Source organism: Acinonyx jubatus, chromosome A3, assembly GCF_027475565.1.
Source record: "Acinonyx jubatus isolate Ajub_Pintada_27869175 chromosome A3, VMU_Ajub_asm_v1.0, whole genome shotgun sequence".
Classification (NCBI taxonomy): domain Eukaryota; kingdom Metazoa; phylum Chordata; class Mammalia; order Carnivora; family Felidae; genus Acinonyx; species Acinonyx jubatus.
The window spans coordinates 24,839,612-24,860,920 of record NC_069388.1 but is presented as its reverse complement, the minus strand read 5'-3'; the positions used below and the strand labels follow the sequence as shown (position 1 = coordinate 24,860,920).

The following is a 21,309-nucleotide window of genomic DNA, read 5'->3' as shown; positions in this document are numbered from 1 at the left end:
AGACAGAGCAGGAGCAGGTGAGCGGCAGAGCGAGGGAGGGACACAGAATCTGAAGTAGGCTCCGGGCTCCAAGCTGTCAGCACAGAGCCCGATGTGGGGCTTGAACTCCTAGACTGCGAGATCATGACCTGAGCCGAAATTGGGCACTTAAGCAACTGAGTCACCCAGGCGCCCCGTCAAAATTTTTTTTATAGCTGAAGAAGTATTTGTATGTACATGTAACCAATTGTGTGCTTTAAATGGCCATTCTCAGGTTAATTTTTTTTTTCCCAATGATAATCATCAGTAGGTGGTAAAAATACACATAACAACCAACTTACCCAGTTTTAAGTGTATAATTCAATGATTTAAGTGTATTGTTGTGCAGTCATCACCACTATCCACCTCAGGAACTCTTTAAATCATGCAAAACTGAAACTTTGTGCCATTAAACAATAACTCCCCATCCCTTACTTACCCTTCAGTTCCTATCAACCACCAGTCTACTTGACTACTCTAGCTACCTCATATAAGTAGAATCATACAGTATTTGTCTTTCTGTTGCTTATTTTGCCTAGTGTAATTATCCTCAAGGTTCATCCCTGTTATAGTATTTATCATATTTTTCTACTTTTTTTGGCTGAAAAGATTCCATTGCATGTATATACCACATTTTGCTTTCATCTTTTGATGAAATTGGTATTTCATCAGCAATTGGAATTGAAACTATGAATTTATTTGGAGAAGATGCAGAAAAAGAAGTGTTACTTGAATTTAACATCCATTATTTTATTTATTTTTTAAAAATTTTTGATGTTTATTTTTGAGAGAGAGGCAGAGCGCGAGTGGCGGAGGGGCAGAGAGAGAGAAGGAGACACAGAATCCGAAGTAGGCTTCATCTTTTGCATTCATCTATTGATGTATACTGGGGTGTTTCTACCTTTTCGGTTAGGGAAAGTTTTATATCTTTATGGAAAACTGTTCATCAGCCAAATTCATAGGTGCCAGCCAATGGCCCAACCTTGTAAGTGCTCTTTAATAAGGTTATCAGTTTTAAACCTGCTATATTAACTCTTTTCTGTATAGGAGCCATTGCAAATAATGTTGCTGTAAGCATTCTTTTACATGGTACACATGTGCAAGCATTGCACTAAACAGTGGAATTGGGATTTCATAAGGTATGCATATATACCAATTTAATATGGGGCGCCTGGGTGGCGCAGTCGGTTAAGCATCCAACTTCAGCCAGGTCACGATCTTGCGGTCCGTGAGTTCGAGCCCCACGTCAGGCTCTGGGCTGATGGCTCGGAGCCTGGAGCCTGTTTCCGATTCTGTGGCTCTGTCTCGCTCTGTCCCAAAAATAAATAAAAAACGTTGAAAAAAAAAATTTAATATGTAAGGCCATTGGTTTTCCTACATATTATACTAATTTATACTCTGATATAATGGGAATTTTATTAAAATCCGTGTCCTGAATCGGTCTGTTCAGGCTGTTACAACAGAATACCAATGACTGGGTGATTTATAAACAACAGTCATTTATCTCACAGTTCTGGAAGCTGGTAAGTGGTGCCAGTAGATTTTGTATTCTGTGAGAGCCTACTTCCTTGTTCCTATATAGCTGTCTTCTCACTGTGTCTTCACAATGCCGAAGAGACAAGGGAGATCTCTTGAGGTCTCTTTTACAAGGGCACTAATGCTGTTCCTAAGAGCTCTGCCTTCATGACCTCTAATCATCTCCCAAAGGCTCCACATCTAAATATCAACTCATTGGGAATTAGGTTTCAACATAGGAATTCTGAGTGGCACAAAAATTCAGTCTATAGCAATTGGTATTGAAACTATGAATTTATTTGGAGAAGATGCAGAAAAAGAAGTGTTACTTGAATTTAACATCCATTATTTTAATTTATTTTTAAAAATTTTTTAATGTTTATTTTTGAGAGAGAGAGCGCGAGTGGCAGAGGGGCAGAGAGAGAGAAGAAGACACAGAATCCGAAGTAGGCTTCAGGCTCTGAGCTCTCAGCACAGAACCCGACATGGGGCTCCAACCCACAGATGGGGAGATCATGACCTGACCAAAGTCAGACGCTTAACCTACTGAGCTACCCAAGCACCTCTCCATTCATTATTTTAAAAAAACACTTGGCAAAACAATTAGCAGGAACTTTCTTAATCTGATGATAGTTGTTATCTTACAAAAAACCTACAGCAAGCCTCATGCTTGTGAAATTTTGAATGCTTTCCCTCTAATACTAGGAATCAGATGAGAATGTCTTTTCTAAAAAACAAAAGAATGTTTCTTCTATTCAGCGTGATCCTGAACATTCTAACCTAGCAAATAAGATATCAAGATTGGTGAGAGATCAATAAAACTGTCACTGGGGCGCCTGGGTGGCTCAGTCGGTTAAGTGACATTTGGTTTCAGCTCAGATTATGATCTCGCAGTTTGTGCGAGGGAGCCCCATGTCAGGCTCTGCACTCACAGCATTGAGTCTCCCTGGGATCCTCTGTCTCCCTCTCTCTATGCCCCTCCCCTGTTCACACTCTCGTAAAAACTTAAAAAATAAAAGAAAGTAAATTCTTTAAAAAAAAGTATTTATGTGAAATGAGATAAGCTTCAAATACTTTAACATCGTTTAATTTGATATACTCTTTTCTCTAAAAGGAAATATTTTTAATTTTTACCAAATATTAGTGTGATATATTTGGAAAATCCAACATAATTTCATATCCAGAAATAAGTGCTGTTGTACCTGTCTTTTTAGGCACGTAAGATACTATATAAGTGTGTGTGTGTAATTTCCATAAATGGCTTATAGGAAAGCATGCTGCTCTTTTTCTGGTTTTTCATTTCACAGTATATTGTAAACACCTTTCCTTATTAATGCATATAGTCTTTCCTGTTCCCTTAGTGTTCTGATGTATGACTGTACCATCATTCTTTTTTTTTTTAATTAATTAATTTTTCTTCCTCTAAAAAATTTCTTTTTTTTTTTAATTAATTAATTTTTCTTCCTCTAAAAAATTTTTTTTTTAATTTTATTTTTGAGAGAGAGAGAGAAACAGAGTGTGAGCAGGGTAGGGACAGAGAGAGGGAGTCACAGAATCCGAAGCAGGCTCCAGGCTCCGAGCTGTCAGCACAGAGCCCAACGTGGGGCTTGTACCCACAAACCATGAGATCATTACCTGAGCCGAAGTCAGATATACTTAACTGACTGAACCACCCAGGCGCCCTATGTACTATCATTCTTTTTGAATATTTTAATATTTGTGTATTTATTTTTTTGAGAGAGAGAGAGAGGCAGGTGTGAGTGGGGGAGGGCAGAGAGAGAGGGAGCCCAGAATCCAAAGCAGGCTCCGGCTCTGAGCTGTCAGCAGGGAGCCCCATGTGGGGCTTAAACTCATGAGCCATGAGATCATGACCTGAGCTGAAGTCGGATACTTAACTGACTGAGCCACCCAGGTGCCCCTTCTGTACCATCATTTTTAATGCAACTTCCTGGTAGTGGACCTTAATGTTTTCTGTTCCTTATTGTCAAGAAGCAGTATTGTGTTGATAAATAATCTGTATGGTACTTGTTACAGCTTTGAACCATTGATGATTTTACAAAATAAAATCCCTAGAAGTGGTACTTGTTCTCTCAGGGAAGCAAGAATAATGCCCAGTTTTGTTCTTTAACTTGGTATTATACTATGTTTTAGGGAATTGAATAAAAATATTTTGTGAACTTTGAGGAAAATATTTTTATTTGTACATTCACCTGAGCAGAGGAGCTAAGAACCCTATTTAAAGCTAGACTTTTGAAAAAATACATGGGAAGTGCTAATAACCTTACGGGAAATAACTGCAACCTTCCCAGTGGGCGTGTGCCTGTTTCCAGGTTCTCTCATATGCAGGCAGACCACCTGAAGGTAGAAGGCACTGATTGTTTTGCCTTGGTTTTTTCGTTTGTTTTTAAATTTCTTTAGAATATTTGGGGAACTGATGCTAGGAGGAGGGCACGATCTATGAAGAAGTGAACTTCAGAAGTTGATATCCTGGACTCATTCAGGATTGTTCCATCTGGGAACATTGTAGGTTTGGTTTCCGGTACCCAAGGTGGCTTGCCATGAGCTCCTTGATACGAGAGATCTGAGTGCCTTCTTCACAAATGCTGAGGAAAGCAGTAGCTGAGTACAGAGGACAGTTTAGGTTTAGGGTATTAAAGAAAAGAAAATCAATGAGGCCACACTTTATTCATAAAGGAAACAATTTGTTTAACCTTTGAGAGGGATCTGAGTTTACAGTGGTGTTCTTGGGATTATCCTTTTCCTTGATTTAAAAAGAGTTAGCATTATTAGATGTGTATTGGGGAGACAGTATCCAGTTTTAGAAACTGACAGTGTTATTTGTCTTTTCAGAACTCAACAGTAACAATTGAAGAATTCCATTGCAAGCTCCAAGAGGCTACAAACTTTCCTCTTCGTCCTTTTGTGATTCCATTCCTCAAGGTAATTTTTATAATTACTGAATGTAATTTATCTTCAGCATTTCCTCAAGTGTTCCTGCTGCTGATCCCTGTTCTGTGATCTAAGCCAGGGTAGCTTGCCACACATTTTCATATCTTTCTTTTATTTGAGTCTGCTAAGAGGAATGGGAGTGTGGTCTGCAGATGTGCCTTATTCACACTTGGTAGGATGGGAATTACAGAAGCCTTGAGTTGTGGTCCACATGCAGATACTGCTGATAACACATAATAGCAGGTGGGGAGCAGGAGGTGAGTGGGCTGAAGGTGAGTGTGTGGATGGTTTGGAGGCTGGGCTTTTAGCAGAGAAAGTAACTGAACATTAAATCTTTTGTTTGTGGCCAGTGGGGAAGTGTGTGTGTTTTCTGAGAAAGCTGTCAGACAAAGGAGAGGCCTTGCACTTCCCACTTATCCTAAGAACAGAAGAGCATACAGAAAGACAATGTTGCTGTCTCCCCAACCCCAGTTAGTCTAGCTTCTGATTAGGTCCTCTGGAATTAATGTTCCCTAGAACATAACTTTTGAGAGACGTTGTTCAGAATTGTACTTACCTGAGAAGTAAGGCAGTATTAAATTTATATGTAATATGCCCTTTATAAAAAGTGTTTTATTTCAAAATAATTTCATACTCCTAGAAAAGTTGCAATATGGTACAGTAAACTTCCTGTATACTGTACCACCGTCTCTTTAGTCACATTCTCTACATGTTACCATTTTATCACATCTCTGTTATTATTTTGTCTTGTAATTATTTTTTTCCCTCATATATTTGAGGGGTGCCTGGCTGGTTCAGTCGATAGAACATATATATGACTCTTTATCTCAGGTGTGCAAGTTGGAGCCCCCACGTTGGGTATAGAGATTACTTAAAAAATAAAATCTTTTGGGGCACCTGGGTGGCTCAGTCAGTCAAGCATCTGACTTCGGCTCAGATCATGATTTCAAGGCTTGTGAGTTCCAGCCCCACGTTGGGCTCTGTGCTGACAGCTCAGAGCCTGTAGCGTACTTCAGATTCTGTCTCTTTTTGTGCCCCTCCCCTATTCACGCACTCTCTCTCTCTCTCTCTCTCTCTCTCTCTCTCTCTCAAATATAAATAAACATTAAAAATATTAAAAAATAAATAAATTTTTTTTTAAAAATGAAATATTTAAGAATAAGCTGCAGACATGATACATCTCAATACTTTTTAGTATAATTAACAAATCAAGAAATCAACATTGATAAAGCACTATTATCCACAGCCCTTATTCATGTTTCACCAAATGTCCCACTAATGTCTCTTACAGTGAAAGAAAAGCTTTTTTGTGTGGTCTTATATCTGATACAGGATCACATCTTGCATTTCGTTGTCATGTTTCTCTAGTCCACTTTAATCTGAAATAGCTTCTCAGACTTTTATGACTTTGACAGTTTGAAGAGTTCAGGATAGTTATTTTATGGAAGGTACTTCACTTTGGATTTTTCTGAAGCTTCCTCATGATGAGGAACGGGTTATGCATCTTAGGCAGCAAGAGCAGGTTAAGTGGTATCACTGCATTCTCTTTGTAGACGTAGATGTTAATCTGTCTTCTAATTGGTGATGTTGACTTTGATCACTTGGTGAAGGCAGTGTCTATCTACCATGCTTTCCCATGGTAAAGTTACTGCCTTTTCCCTTTTATACAATAATTTTTAAAAACAACAAACAGCAACAAAACAGGTAACATTCTGACTAGTACCAATAAAAGATGAACCTGTGTCAAAGATTTTCTTTAACTCATTAATGAAGGAATCAATAACATGTTACAACCAGTTCAGGGGAGAATCCAAAGAACAGACACATTTATATAGGTCAGGATTATTGATACGAATGTGCAACCAGAAGTAAAATTGGCTTCTATAGAGAGCACAAGGGAAGTCATTTGAACCTCTATTGGACATAATTTTATTCATGTCCATAGATAGTAATTATTTTGCATTGGTATCATTTATCTATAACTTGCCAAAGTATAAAGTAGCTCCCCAGCAGTGAAAGACTAGGGTCAAATACCAGGGTGTTCTAGACCAAGCATAGTTTGGAAATCTGTGACCCCCAGACCAGCTCACCAAATGGTTTCATACAGCCCTGGAGAGAAGAATTTGTTTGTTTGTTTGTTTTTATACTCTACACCCATGTGGGGTTCAAACTCACCACCTTGAGATCAAGAGTTGAATGCTCTACTGACTGAGCCAGCCAGGTGCCCCAAGAAGAATAATTTTTACAGGTGCACGTTTATAATCGATTTGTAATAGGGAACACTGACTCTGAGCCCCAGTTAAGCTAAATGTTATCCTCAATCCAGCCCCCCAACAAAATGCATTCCATTCTTTGCATTAGTAGGAGACTGATATTACAAAAAGTTATACTCCGTTTGTTATTGGACCTTTTTTATACACTGTTTGAGACCCACGTGATATCTTCACTTTTGCATCTTGACTCACAAAGTCTAATACACCCGGCCAAATAAATATGCCCCTTTTACCTGTATTTCTGCCTTCACTTCCTAAAAAAAAAATAATAGCATCAGAGAGATGGGTCAACTTATTGAGGTATTGTTACCAGTTTTTTAAATCTTTTAAAATGAGAGTAGAGCAAACAAATAGGAAAATGCTTAGGTGTCAGGGGCCCAGGCTGTGTGTGGCTCTGTTTTGATAGCATTGAAGCTTTGCCTCAGTCTGTGGTGCCTTTGTAGCCCCGAAACAGCTGTGCTGCTTCTATCTTGGTCTCTTTGCTGTATGTCAGAGCCAACAGACAATTATTTCCCCTAAGACTCCGGAACCAAGATTTGTGAAATTTGTGTTAATAGGAAATAATTAGCATTAAAAAAAAATTCATCAAAGGGCACATGTCACAGATGTAAAAGATATTTTACACAGTATTTTTTTCAGTTAAGATTTTTTTTTTTTAACAGTTGTTATAAGATGGAGGCTATAAACAGACTTAAAAAGTATTTTATATTGTCACATTCCCTATTCTTAACTCTGTTGTTTTGGAAAACAGCATGAGATAGGTCGTTATGGCAGTTTTTTGGCTAACGTTTGGGTTTTCTCAATTTATTTCTGCTTTAAGAGAGTCACTAATTATGGTGCCTGCTAAATTAACCCTTGGTAAAGGGGTGACTACTCACATCTATTAAAACTCTCCATTTACTTGTTCATCTGTTTCCCTTGAGATAAAGACATCTTTTATGTGCTCAGTCTGAATTGTTCTTAAATTTGGGAAGAAAAGTATAATTCTTTATTTTCTTTTAATAAAAGGAATATAGGAAAAGTACATTTTACATATGAAGAATGAAGTTTAGAGATATATAGGGTTTGTTTTATGATTCGTCCCCATTAAAGATTTCTAATTTTGAGAAGGAAATATAATAAGCACATAGTTAATTATCCTTTTACAAAATAAGGAAAAAGAGACCCCTGGGTGGCTCAGTCAGTTGGGCGTCTGACTGACTTCAGCCCAGGTCATGATCTCGCGGTTCGTGAGATCGAGCCCCGCATCGTGTCACTGCTGTCGGCGTAGAACCCACTTTGGATCCTGTATCTCTCTCTCTCTCTCTCTGCTCCTCCCCTGGTTGTGCTCTCTCAAAAATAAATAAACACAAAAAAAATATAATAATAAGGAAATAGATCCAGCTAGGGTGCCACAATAAGAAATCGATTTTGCCCCTGGGTTACCTGTGTGTCATCTGAGCTTAGTCTAAGGCTTGTTGCTATCATTTACATCACTCCTGATACTTTCTTCGAAACCCCATGTTCCTACCAAGCCAAAGTAATTACCACTTCCAGAATTCCATGACAGCTGTCATAGAGAACACGAAAAAAAAATGTTGAGCAGTCCTGTCAGAGACGAGTTGGAATTTGACAGAGAGAATCCACGACTTACTGATAATCATAGAGGAAAGAGTGAATTTCTTCTACCCCTGTGTAGATGGTACTAATTCTCTAACTGGCCAAAGTCTTGAAAAATGTATAAATTAAAAAAAAATTTTTTTTTTTTTTTTTTTTTAAGTTTTAAGTAGACTCCACACCCAGCGTGGGGTTTGAACTCACAACCCTGATATCAAAAGTCGTATGCTCCACCCACTGAGCCAGACAGATGCCCCAAAACATGTATAAAGTTTTAACTTCTTACGTTCAACACCTTCACTGAGCTTTGACTCTACACTAGGCCACAAAGGTAAATAAAGCACAGGCTTCCCGTTGAGGGGATTTACACCTTGTGGGGGCAAGAGACAAGGTAGCCAGTAATTCAAGTTCAGTATTTTAGATATCACTTTACTCTTAGAGAGGCATATAAAAATCAGGCTGATGAGAAGGGCTTTTGTCTTGTGTCGTCATGTTTGTGAAAGTCTTTTGAGGTGCTGAGCTCTCTTGTGTGGGGCCCAACACCTAGAAAACTGCCTTCCAGCCCCTGCCTCTTTTTTTCAAGGCCAATCTGCCCCTGCTGCAGCGAGAACTGCTGCACTGTGCTCGAGCCGCCAAGCAGACCCCGTCCCAATACCTGGCTCAACACGAACACCTTCTGCTCAACACAAGTATTGCGTCACCTGCTGACTCTTCTGAGCTGCTCATGGAAGTGCATGGAAACGGAAAGAGGCCCAGTCCGGAGAGGTGAGCAGGGAAGTGCTTTGTTGTCCTTGCTTTTCTGGAATTACTCGAAGCTTCCTCTTTGCTTGCGAAAGAAAGAGAATTTAATTACTGTGGTTATACGTAGGTATGGACTCAGAATTTCTAAGGTTGGCCTTGCGCTGTCCCAGTATCAGAGACCAGAATGTTTCTCAAATCTATAGGTGTGGCTCCCAGATACAAATATTTTTCAGAAATTCTCCAGATGACTCTGTATACCCCTGGTGAGAGATTCTGCTCTAGGGCATTCTATGGGTGCACTGCTCCAGAACCATCAGAAATAGAATTTGTCCAAAGCATTTTTTCTGATGTGTGAAGTCTAATAATAAGTATAACAGTTACTAATTGTTACTTGGTAATGAGTCACCTTTACTTTGAAGATTGAAATTGTGTTAATTTATTCTGGAAATTTCAGTATGAGTGAAAGTATTAGTCAAGGAAGCAATATTTTAACAGTGTTGAAAAATTTGTTTTCTGCCTGGCCTCTGGAGACATTTCGGTTCATGCCTCACGTCAGACCTTTCCTTATCATCTTCCTGTTTGGGAAAGTACATAGCACAATACATAACACAGAGTAGGTACTCAGGACATGTTTGTATGAACACTTGTGTATGGGCTAAGATATGTACTTCCGGTTCTTCTAAAGGAGGGAAGAGAGCGGTTTTGAAAGAGATACTACAATTCCTCCCGAGCCTCCTGCCAAGAGAGTGTGCACCATCAGCCCTGCTCCCCGGCACAGTCCTGCCCTCACTGTGCCCCTCATGAATCCTGGGAGCCAGTTCCATCCTACTCCTCCACCTCTTCAGCACTACACGTTAGAAGATATTGCAACTTCACACCTGTATCGTGAGCCCAATAAGATGCTAGAACATCGAGAAGTTCGTGATAGACACCACAATCTTAGTAAGTGACATGAGCAGCATGGTAATGGTTGAAATTCAGATTGAATCTTTGCGTTTCTTTCCTACTCAGTTATAAAGCAAAATAATACAATCATCGCTTTTTTCCACTGATAGATAAAACAATATTATACATAAAAAGGAATGTTAGAGTTGTATTTATTTCATTTGAAATTAATCTCCCTTCATACTTTGTTACTGTTATTCTTATATTATGGAAGTGGGACTCGGTAAATTTTAGGAAATACACAGTGAAATATTTAAGGATAAGGAGATACCACTTTTCCTTAAATGGTGCAGAAAACTAGAGAATGGTGAAACAAATCAACTAAAATATTAACATTTTGGAAACTGGGTGAAGGATATATGAGAATTCTTTTACTATTCTTGCAGTGTTTCTCTAAGTCTGGATTTATTTCAGAGTAAAGTGTTTTTATTATCTTTTTTAACTTATCCATTTTGAGAGAGAGAGTGCAAGCGGGGGAGAGACAGAGAGAGAATCATAAGCAGGCTCCACCCTGTCAGCCCAGAGCCTGACATGGGGCTCCATCCCACAAACCATGAGATCATGACCTGAGCCAAAGTCGGACGCTTAACCTACTGAGCGTAGCTTTTTGTTGGTTTTATGTCATTTTGTGGGTTCCACACTCCCTTGTGAATCGTTGCCCTGGTAGAGTGCTCATAGGTGGTATGGGTGTGTTCTGTATTTACTTGGTGGAATTCTGTATATTATATTCTTCCTTCTATCTTCACATCTAATCTCTAATTTCTACTAGGTCTAAATGGAGGCTATCAAGATGAGTTGGTAGACCACCGTTTGACAGAAAGGGAATGGGCTGATGAATGGAAACATCTTGATCATGTAAGGATCTTACAGTGTATAATTTTCCTATTACATTTAATTCTTATTACCAATAATAATAATAGAGTATATATGCCTGAAGTGAATTTAACCAGAGCCACAGTGTCTTTGCCATAAAAACTTGATTTATCAGGGCACCTGGTTGACTCAGTCAGTGTAATGTTCCACTCTTGATCTCAGGGTCATGAGTTCAAGCCCTTCAAGCCCCATGTTGGACCTAGAGCTTACTTAAAAAACAATAATAAAATAAAATTGAAAACTTGTTTTATCTACTACTCCCCTAGCTAAAGAGCTAAGAGTAACTCTCAGATCTTTTTGGTGGGTTAATCACTTCAGGATATAACCAAGTTAAGTCATATAGTATAAGGGTTAAAAGCAGAAGTTTAGGAGTTCAGGTCTCAGCTTTGCTACTTCCTACTTTGTATGATGGATGAGTTGTCTTACCATTTCTAGCCTTAATTTCTGTATCTTAAAAAATAAAGAATACTGTTGTTGTTGTTGTTTAATGTTTATTTGTTTTGAGAGAGAGAGGGAGAGAGAGATTGAGATTCCCAAGCAGGCTCCACACTGTCAGTGCAGAGCCCGATGCAGGGTTCCATCCCACGATCCATGAGATCATGACCTCAGCTGAAATCGAGAGTCAGACGTTCAACCAACTGAGTCACCCAGGCACCTCAAGAATACTGTATTATTTGAATTCGTAGGGTTGTTCTAATATGTAAGGTGCTTACATAGGATCTAATATATAGGAAATGCTAAATAAATGGTGCTTCTCTAAAAACAAATGAGAATTCGTGTCCTAAAAGGGAAGAAAAGATGTACCTGCTTGAAATATACATACAATAGTTTTTCCTACTTGAGTGAAATTGTCTCTGAATATTATTTCTCTGATTGCATTCTTAGGCAAATCTCCAGCTTATCAGATAACCAGATGTGTTTAGGCAGAGATATAATGTGGTTTCACCATACATAGTGTTTAAAGGACTGTATTATGGTGAGATTCTGGCTGACATTCAACCTGGAAGAATCCAAAAAGGATTATTTTGTTGTTGTTTTTTTTTAATTTGTTTTTAATGTTTATTTATTTTTGAGACAGAGACAGAGCATGAACGGGGGAGGGTCAGAGAGAGGGAGACACAGAATCTGAAACAGGCTCCAGGCTCTGAGCTGTCAGTACAGAGCCCGATGCAGGGCTCGAACTCACACACCACGAGATCACGACCTGAGCCGGAGTCAGACGCTTAACCGACTGAGCCACCCAGGCGCCCCAGAAAGGATTATTTTGAAATCCAAAAAAAATTATTTGCGTCTACATATTTAAAAAGAAGTTGTTAAGAATGGCTTTCATGTGTTGACTTGATATTGCTGATCTGTAAGATACTTAAACCTTCCTTCTTTACATTTTACCTATCCTTAAATTTCAGTATTGGTTGTTTCAAAGTCCTAATCTTATCTCTGACTTCCTCTCTGGCTTAGGCTCTGAACTGCATTATGGAAATGGTAGAGAAGACAAGACGCTCCATGGCAGTCCTGCGGCGCTGTCAGGAATCTGATCGTGAAGAACTCAATTACTGGAAAAGACGATATAACGAAAACACAGAGATGAGGAAGACAGGGAGCGAGTTGGTCTCTAGGCAGCACAGTCCTGGGAGTGCAGATTCTCTCAGCAATGGTAAGGGGAGGGTCTCACCTAAGATGACAGAAAGACGGTGCTAGATGGTGGAGTTAGAAAGACTCAGGTGATTGTGAAGAGAATGATAAAATATGTCAAGGACTCAGTACCTGGAATGTTCAAGAAATACTGTCTTTCACATGGATAATGGGAATATTTGTCATTTTGTTCTGTTTTTAACTCCCTCTATATGTGCTGGGTGGTGATCAAAGAGTGGTTGTTAAAGTCAGCCTCGTTGAGTGTCCCAGGTACTCACATACATCACATTTACTCCTCAACGGTAGCCCTGAAAATCTAAAAATGTTTACCTCACCTTCCCTCCTCTGTTTCCCACTCCCCATCCAGGAAGACACCATTTATCAACCTCTGTCTGGAGGCCTTTAGAAAAGTTTTACCATACCTTTACTATACCAAGCTGGGTTAGCCCATCTTGTCTTTTCTCAACCTGAAGCAGCAGAGGTAAGAACAACTGTTCTGTCAGTCCAGGGTACATCCAGGACACCACAGCCGTTTCCCCAAAAATGTTCCATCACAATCATCTAGTAACTGAAAAAGTGCCCTATCCAAAGACACAGACAAACGAGGGGCTATCTGTGATCAGACTTTCCCCCAACTACCCACTTCAAGCTCCCTCTTCTTATCACGGAAAATGAATCACTTATCATGACAGACCTAGCATGTTCCACAGAAGACAGCTGTTAGTCTAAAAAAGGCTTCAGGGGGCTCCTGGATGGCTCCGTCGGTTTAAGCATCTGACTCTTGGTTTCAGCTCAGGTCATAATCTCAGTTTGTGGGTTCGAGCCCCGCATCTGGCTCTGCACTGACAGCATGGAGCCTGCTTAGGATTCTCTCCCTCTCTCTCTGCACCTCCCCTGCTCGCTCTCTCTCTCTCTCTCTCTCTCTCTCTCTCAGAATAAATACGTAAACATTTTTTAAATAATAAATACAAAAGACTTGAGCAAAAATGGGGCAAAGACATTGGTAACCAAAGGATCCCACTCCCACCAAGATGACTCTTAGGGCAACCATTGATTAGCAATGTTGTGTGGAATATCACAGCAAGACGTCAAAGAATACTTGTAGCTACACTGTGATTACTTTCATAAAGACTTCAGAGCTCAGGACACCTGACTGGCTTAGAAGAGCATGTGACTCTCTTGATCTCAGGTCATGAATTTGAACCTCATGTTGGGTATAGAGATTACAATCAATCCATCCATCAATCAGTACATACATACAAACAACTTCAGGGCTCATCCTCAGGTATCCCTCACCATCTGAACCTTCATGAATAGCTCCTGTAACAATTTATAGAAACATCCGAAGTTCACCATCCAAATCACAAACCTTCCACCAGTCAGTCTGCATGTGTTTAGCTAGGAGGCATCCAGTGCAGAGTGAACTGTGGTCCTGAGGCGGCTCTTCTCCAGCCAGATGGCAGGTCTTGCTGGGCCATTTAAACATTGTTTTGCATTACTCTCTACTCATCCTTTTTTTTTCCTTTCTTTTCCTTAGAGCACACGAGTGTGTGCACGAGTGGGGGAGGGGCAGAGAGAGGCGGGGACAGAAGATCTGAAGTGGGCTGTGCACTGACAGCAACAAATGCAATGTAGGGCTCAAACTCACGAACCATGAGATCATGACCTGAGCTAAAGTTGGATGCTCAACCGACTGAGCCACCCAGACGCCCCTTACTCATCTTTTTCACGCCTTACTTGAGGGTTTAGCTTGAGTGACTGCATGTTCTAATTTGCCTGGGACAGCACCAGTTTATTTCAGTTTTCCGGTCCTGATTATTACTAGCACATCCCTCACTCTCAAACATGCGGACAGTTGGGGTGTGAAATTATTTTGTCACTGTAGGTTTAGCTCTCCATGGGTCCCAGTTTCCTTCTCTCTGGTGTTTCAGGCCGCGGTCAGTCTGGCTGACTTAAATAATATCTTTCAGTATGTGCATTTATGCATAGTATACGTATTTCATATTTTTATTTCACTGTTTATTTCTCTCATAGCACATTTGTTACAGCGTAGAGAGAAAGCATAATTCATATCTTGAATAATCCTGCTATTCAAAATGTGGACCAAAACCATTCCAAAAATGAATTGTTACTGGACCATGATGACCTCAGGAGCTTGCCACAGCACATGCTGGGCATGGTTGCGGACTTTGAGAGAAGTCCTCTACGTTACGCAGTGTGCTTAGAGACATGGTGCTTATGCATATCTCTTTATGGACCATAAAGGTTTATAGACTAGCATTTAGACCAACACTGTTCCACACTGGGCAGTACTCTTGGGCATATTATACAGACATACCTATGACTTTTAAATAATTAGACAATTTGTGGTTTGTGGGTTTGTTTTGAGTTTTTTGTTTAATAATTCGTGTTTTAAATGCTTAGGGTGTTGTAGAAATCCCTGGTGGATTATTTGCTTAGGATTTAAGTGTTTTGGTGATTTGGAGAGAAATTGATTGGAGACTGGATAGCATTATTACTTTTCCCATTGAAAATAATATAGGTTCCCTCTATCTGAACATTGGTGATTCACAATATATTCAGAGATAGATTTGGTTCAGACGATAAGGGATGCATTTTGGTATCTTATTTAAGGATGCATAAATAGTTAGGAAAAGCATAGGGAAACATCAGAAAATCATTATCACAGAGTTCAAGAGAATGGTTTTCTCTGGGGGTGTGAGGCGGAGGCTGTAGGTGATGGGGAGTATAGAGTGAGCGCTCATCATCTCTACCACTGGCTCTTCTGAGGACAGGATTGTAGGTCTGGCTAGTATCATTTAAAAAGGACTGTGGTTTACCACTACTCACCTCTTTGGGATTTGGGGTTGCTGGAATTGTCTTTCTTGACCTGTAGGTGTATCGTATTCACTTTATCATTTTTCACCAAATCATGCATTAATATTTTTATGAACTTGTTAGTCATCTAATCCAAATCAGATGAGTTCCAGAAATTGTGAACAGAAAGTGAAGATAAAGTAGTTACTGAAATAATTCAAAAAAAGTATCTAGAACTGAAAGGCAGTACTCCGGCTTGAACCAGTCTGCCAAGTAAACAACACTGGAAAAAACAAGCATCAGTTATTATCATAGAATGTTCGAAGTTGACTCTGAAGTTATTTTAACTTAGACTTCTGTGCTAGACCAAAACAGTTAAATGTGTGACAACACTTTTTCAAAAAATGCACCTCCTATCTACCCTTTATCGGGGTGTCTACCACAGTTGAGCAGGCTATGCCCTAACACAGGGAAGTAAACCAGGAAGTGGGAGACATGGAATTGATTACACTAGATCCGACCTGAGAAGGAGGACAGAAGGCAATCCCTAGGCTAGTGAGGGAGGGTCCCGAGCAACAGGGTACAGCAAGCCTAGAAAGCAGTTGAGGCTGGAATCGGCCAAAAGCTTGCTGGAGATTTCTTCTAGAAAATGAAATTTATAAAATGTCTACACAATAGAAAGAGAAGGTGAGATTGAATTAGAAACAATTACATGGGAAACTTAGCATATGACTAAATAAGACAATTATTACCTTTTTTTTTAATGTTTGTTTATTTTTGAGAGAGAGTTGGAGCATGAGCAGGAGAGGGGCAGAGCGAGACAGGGAGATACAGAATCTGAAGCAGGCTCCGGGCTCCAAGCTCTCAGCACAGAGCCTGATGCAGGGCTCAAACCCACAAACCACGAGATCATGAACTGAGCCGAAGTCAGATGCTCAACTGACTGAGCCACCCAGGCGCCCCTCAATTATGAACTCTTAAAAAAAATAAAAACTTGTTCAGGAAGATATAAAGATTCATAGAACCTGAACCACATGACCCAGCTGTGATTAGTATTTACATTAAGTATTGTAAATGTTGACTACGGGTATAACAGAATTTGAGTAGATCTCTGTTGCGGGGAATAGAAGAGGAAGGAATTGTGATGGAGTGGCCGTGGGGGTTAAAAGAGAGTGAAATGTCTGGTCAATCTGTAATGCCCACAACTGAAAAATCAGGATGTAGCAATACTGGAAGAATCAGCTAAATAAAGACACTTTACCTTTGTACAACAGAAAATGTATCTGACTGACAGAGAGGTAGTGCTCCTGCTGTGGTTTGGAAAACCTTAACCATGAGCACCAGCTTCTAAGTCAGGCACTTTTCTTTAATGGTTAACCCTCAGTGCCCATTAGATCCCACCTGGGGACTTTTGGAAAAAATTCCTGATGCCCTGGCCCCACCTCAAGATTCTGATTTAATTGGACTAAAGTGGGACCAGGGCTCCCAGAATTGGGAACCATTCCTTTATGTATGTTACCATTTAATTCCCAGAACAGTCTTTCAGAGTAAGTATCATTTTTTAGTTGAAACTACATGGCTCATTGTAGAAAATACAGGAACTTATGAAGAATTTGTTGGCTCATCATCCCACACTGAAGAATTTTGAAATGTATCTGAGAATCCTGTTACAACTTTGTATTATTTCCTTGAAAACATAAGTTCATATTAAGCATGTTCTCACTTCATTAAAGATTTTATAAACATAATTTTAATGACTATACAGTATTCTAACATGTATGTACCTCATAATTTCCTTATGCCGTTTTTGTTGTTGAACATTACATATTGTTTCCTTGTTTTATTTTTTTCAGTGTGTAATCCAATATTTACAATTTTTCATACGTAAGGATTTTCAAACATCTTGCATTTCTCTCATAGGCTATATTCTCAGCTATAAAATTAATGGGCTGTGAATATAGGCATTCTTGTATTTGATCTTGGTTTTGTTTTTGTTTTCTCCCCCACCCCATCTTGGTTTGTTTTGATCGATGGGATAGCTAATATTTATGGAATCAAATTCATCATTTCCCTTTATAGTTTGTTACTTGACCTTGATCCCTATCCAAGGTACAACAAATTTCATCTATGTTATATGCACGTTTGTGTGTTTGGAATTAGCTCACTTAAAATTTCCCAAATTGTTTAAATTTTCCTATCGATTAACTGATGCCTATCCTTTAAATATTGAAATGACGTAATTATCTGACGCTACATTTTGTTAAATACTTCAGTCTGTTTTCTTCATTAATCTTTCTCTTAAAATTTATTTGAGAGAGAGAGAGAGCCGTGTGTACAAGAGTGGGAGAGGTGGATAGAGAGAATCCCAAACACGCTCTGCAGTGTAAGCACAGAGCCCGACGAGGGGCTCAAACTCAAATTGTGAGATCATGACCTGAGCCAAAATCAAGAGTCAGACACTTAACCGACTGAGCCACCTCAGCATCCCCTTATTAATCTTTCTGACTATATCACTTATCGGTTATAGTTTATCTGGGCTCTATACTGTGTTCTAGCCATGCTAAACCTGTCACATGTATTTTCAAAACTACCTATTGAGATATAGGAACTATTACATTCTTTTACAGATGACAAAACTGAGGCTTAAATAAATTAAAAAGTTGGCCAAAATGGTCATACTATAGTTAAGTCAGGATTGTAAGTTTGGCATTCCGGAACTGGCACACACTCTTAGCCATTATGTTATACCACTTCCCAATATAATATCAAACTTTTAATTAGTATGGCATTAGGTTGTGTTTTGATATCTGGTAATGCTGGATCCACTTCATTTTCTTGGATATTTTGTTTATTATCTAAAATGAGTTTTTTTTAATGGATTGCATTGTATAAAAGTCAAGCAATACAGGAACATATAAATTGTGAAAATCCTGCCGCCACCCAGTTTTTCTCTCCTGCTCCCATAAGCTCACTTATTAACAAATTAGTCTGTTCATACAGAATTTTCTATGCATATACTTAAAAGAACATTTTTCTCAGTTTTTTATTTTGAAGTTACCCAAACACAAAAATGTTAAAAGTGAGCACTCATATATATGCCCTATACCTAAGCCATTTTCCACATTGGCCATATTTGCTTTACCCCATTATAGATTGGCAGATAGGTACACTCTCCCCCAAATATTCATGACACTAGCCTTAAATGTTTTGTTCTACTTCTTCTAAGAACTAGAGCATTCTGGGGGCACCTGGGTGGCTCATCTGGTTGAGTGTATGACTTCAGCTCAGGTCACGATCTCACAGCTCATGAATTCGAGCCACACGTTGGGCTCTGTGATGACAGCTCGGAGCCTGGAGCCTGCTTCAGATTCTGTGTCTCCCTCTCTCTCTCCCCCTAACCCAGTCACATTCTGTCTCTGTCTTTCTCAAAAATAAATGAACATTAAGAAAAAAAATTTAGAACTAGAGCATTCTCCTACATGACCACAATACCATTAGTTGCCCATTTCTGACCCAATTTACTTGCATTATCTGTCTGGCCTTTGATTACAATAGCCTTTGAGACTATAGAGGTTTTTATTTTTTATGTTTGTTTTGTTATTATTTTCTTAATTTTTAATGTTTATTTATTTCTGAGAGAGACAGAGTGTGAGCAGGGGAGGGTCAGAGAGAGAGGGAGACAGAATTCAAAGCAGTCTCCAGGCTCTGAGCTGTCAGCACAGAACCCAACGCAGGGCTCGAACTCACAGACTGCGAGATCGTGACCTGAGCTGAAGTCGGACACTTAACAGAGTGAGCCACCCAGGCGCCCCCATATTTATTTTTTTTGAGAGAGAGAGAGAAAAAGAGCATGAGTAGGGGAGGGATAGAGAAAGAATCTCAAGCAGGCTCCATGCTGTCAGCATGGAGCCCAACATGGGGCTCAGACTCAGCAACTGTGAGATCATAACCTGAGCTGAAATCAAGGGTCAGACACTTAAGCGACTGAGGTACCCAGATGCCTCTGACACTCTAGTTTTTTTAGTGAACCAGCTGAAAATACTGATTTCTGTTCCTTTCTGGGTTAGAGATATAAAAACAGTTACTCTGGCTTGTGGAAATGTCATGAAAATGTCCCTAATTTCCAGCTATGTCCTGAGTAAGCTGAGAAGTTCCTTTAGGGTCAAGTGCATCTCACCTTTTTCATCTGTTAGAGAAATAAAATGCTGGGACCAGGCAGATATAAAGGATATGACCAAGGCATATTGCTAACTGAAGTGAAGTGGCTTTTCTTTTGGTTGGTCAAGACTTCCCCCATAGCCCCACAAGTAAACAAGTGTTTCTTCTGTTATTTAATACCAACGGCAGCTTCTCTGTATACTCAGACCTTTTTTCTCACTGATTTTCCTTATTGAAGATTCTGTTGAAAATGACCCACTGCCTTCTCTAGCTTGTGCCACTTTGATTCTTCTGATCCTAAATTTTTCCCTGTATTTATTTCATGAATCTCATCCTTGAGTTTCTAGGTATGTGACAAATGGCTGCATGAAACAGGCACCTCACCTGTATTGAAGAGAGCCCTTCCATTTGTATTTTATTGACAGTGCTGGTAGCTCTTCTAGAGACCTCAGTGTCACAAAAAAGTATTAGTCCTATCAATATTTTAAACTTATGGGATTGCTTCTTGTGGTGATAGAAATGTTCTGAAACTAGATAGTGAGGATGGTTGCACAACATTGTGAAAATACTATGGGGCACCCGGGTGGCTCACTTGGTCAAGCATCTGACTCTTGGTTTCAGCTCAGGTCATGATCTCGTGGTTGGTGGGATTGAGCCCCAAATCGGGCTCTATGCTGACAGCACTAGAGCCTGCTTGAGATTCTGTCTCTCCCTCTCTCCCAGTGTGCGCTCTTGTGCTCTCTCCCTCTCTCAAAATAAATAAACTTAAAAGATTGTACTGGATGTCTCTGAATTATATTGAAAATGGTAATTTTATTTGTGTTTTACACGATTTAGAAAAAGCCTCCCTATCCCCTCCTATCTCTGTAGGAGATATAGATGTAGGTTCTTTGTGCTGATAGCCCCTGGAATGGGAGAGATCCTTTCCCCACCCCAGGGAGTTTCCTGCCTCACAGCCAGTTCCTAGACTTTCCCATGAGGACTAACCGTTTTAGAAAGCTCCTTTGGCAAACATTTCATGCCGGGCTACCCTCCCCTGTCAACTGACTGGTCCCCTGATTCCTCTTTGCATCATGGTTTGGTGCGTATTCAGAGCATAAAATTGTATATTAGCCTCAGTAAAACATAAGGAAATGGAGAAGTCTTCTGGGATTGACTCCTTAAAAAATTTTTTTTAACTCAGTGGAACCACTTCTTATAAAACACTATATCTTAAAAATCACAATAAAAAAATATATATACATATATATAAGTCACCCTCCACCCTTACGTCCTTCACAGCAACCGTGTAGGTTGCCTCCTTGGGCTACATTTGAAATGCACTGTTCCAGATCAGAATATTTTCTTTACTACTTGCTTTTTATTTGTTTGTAAGCATTTTAAGAAACTTTGAAGGAAACTGCCTTAAATCACATGTAAAAATTCAGAGTTGCCAAGAAACAAAAGCCATATTCTCTGACATATCTACAGAGCCGCTGAGAGAGACCTGTGCATGATGGGAAGTTAAACTGGATATGATATGCACACATACATATGTATAAGTATCTGTAGTTATTTTTTAGGGAGTATCATAAAAATACATACATGTTCATAGGGAAAAGATAAGAACATATAGATAAGAGAAGGAAGTGAAAATCACTTTTAATCTTACTCCTTTGAATTGGAATACTGTTACTATTTGAGGCACGCACACACGTGCATGCATGTATGTGTTTTACAACTAAATATTAAGTATACTTTACTATCTGATTTTATCCCTTATCAGAATAATTTTTGCACTAAGTGAACATGT

General features: G+C 39.5%; 1 protein-coding gene across 5 annotated transcripts in view; it reads left to right on the top strand.

The window, feature by feature from the left end:
- CBFA2T2 (CBFA2/RUNX1 partner transcriptional co-repressor 2) overlaps window positions 1-21,309 on the top strand; it is a 136,248-nt gene that overhangs the window by 101,282 nt on the left and 13,657 nt on the right. For all 5 annotated transcript variants that reach the window (XM_027069866.2, XM_053200060.1, XM_053200058.1 and 2 more), the window contains 5 exons: window positions 4,384-4,473; window positions 8,935-9,116; window positions 9,778-10,034; window positions 10,807-10,892; window positions 12,369-12,564. In XM_027069866.2, the coding sequence (XP_026925667.1) occupies window positions 4,384-4,473; window positions 8,935-9,116; window positions 9,778-10,034; window positions 10,807-10,892; window positions 12,369-12,564 (811 nt within the window). The remainder of the gene's footprint in view (window positions 1-4,383; window positions 4,474-8,934; window positions 9,117-9,777; window positions 10,035-10,806; window positions 10,893-12,368; window positions 12,565-21,309) is intronic.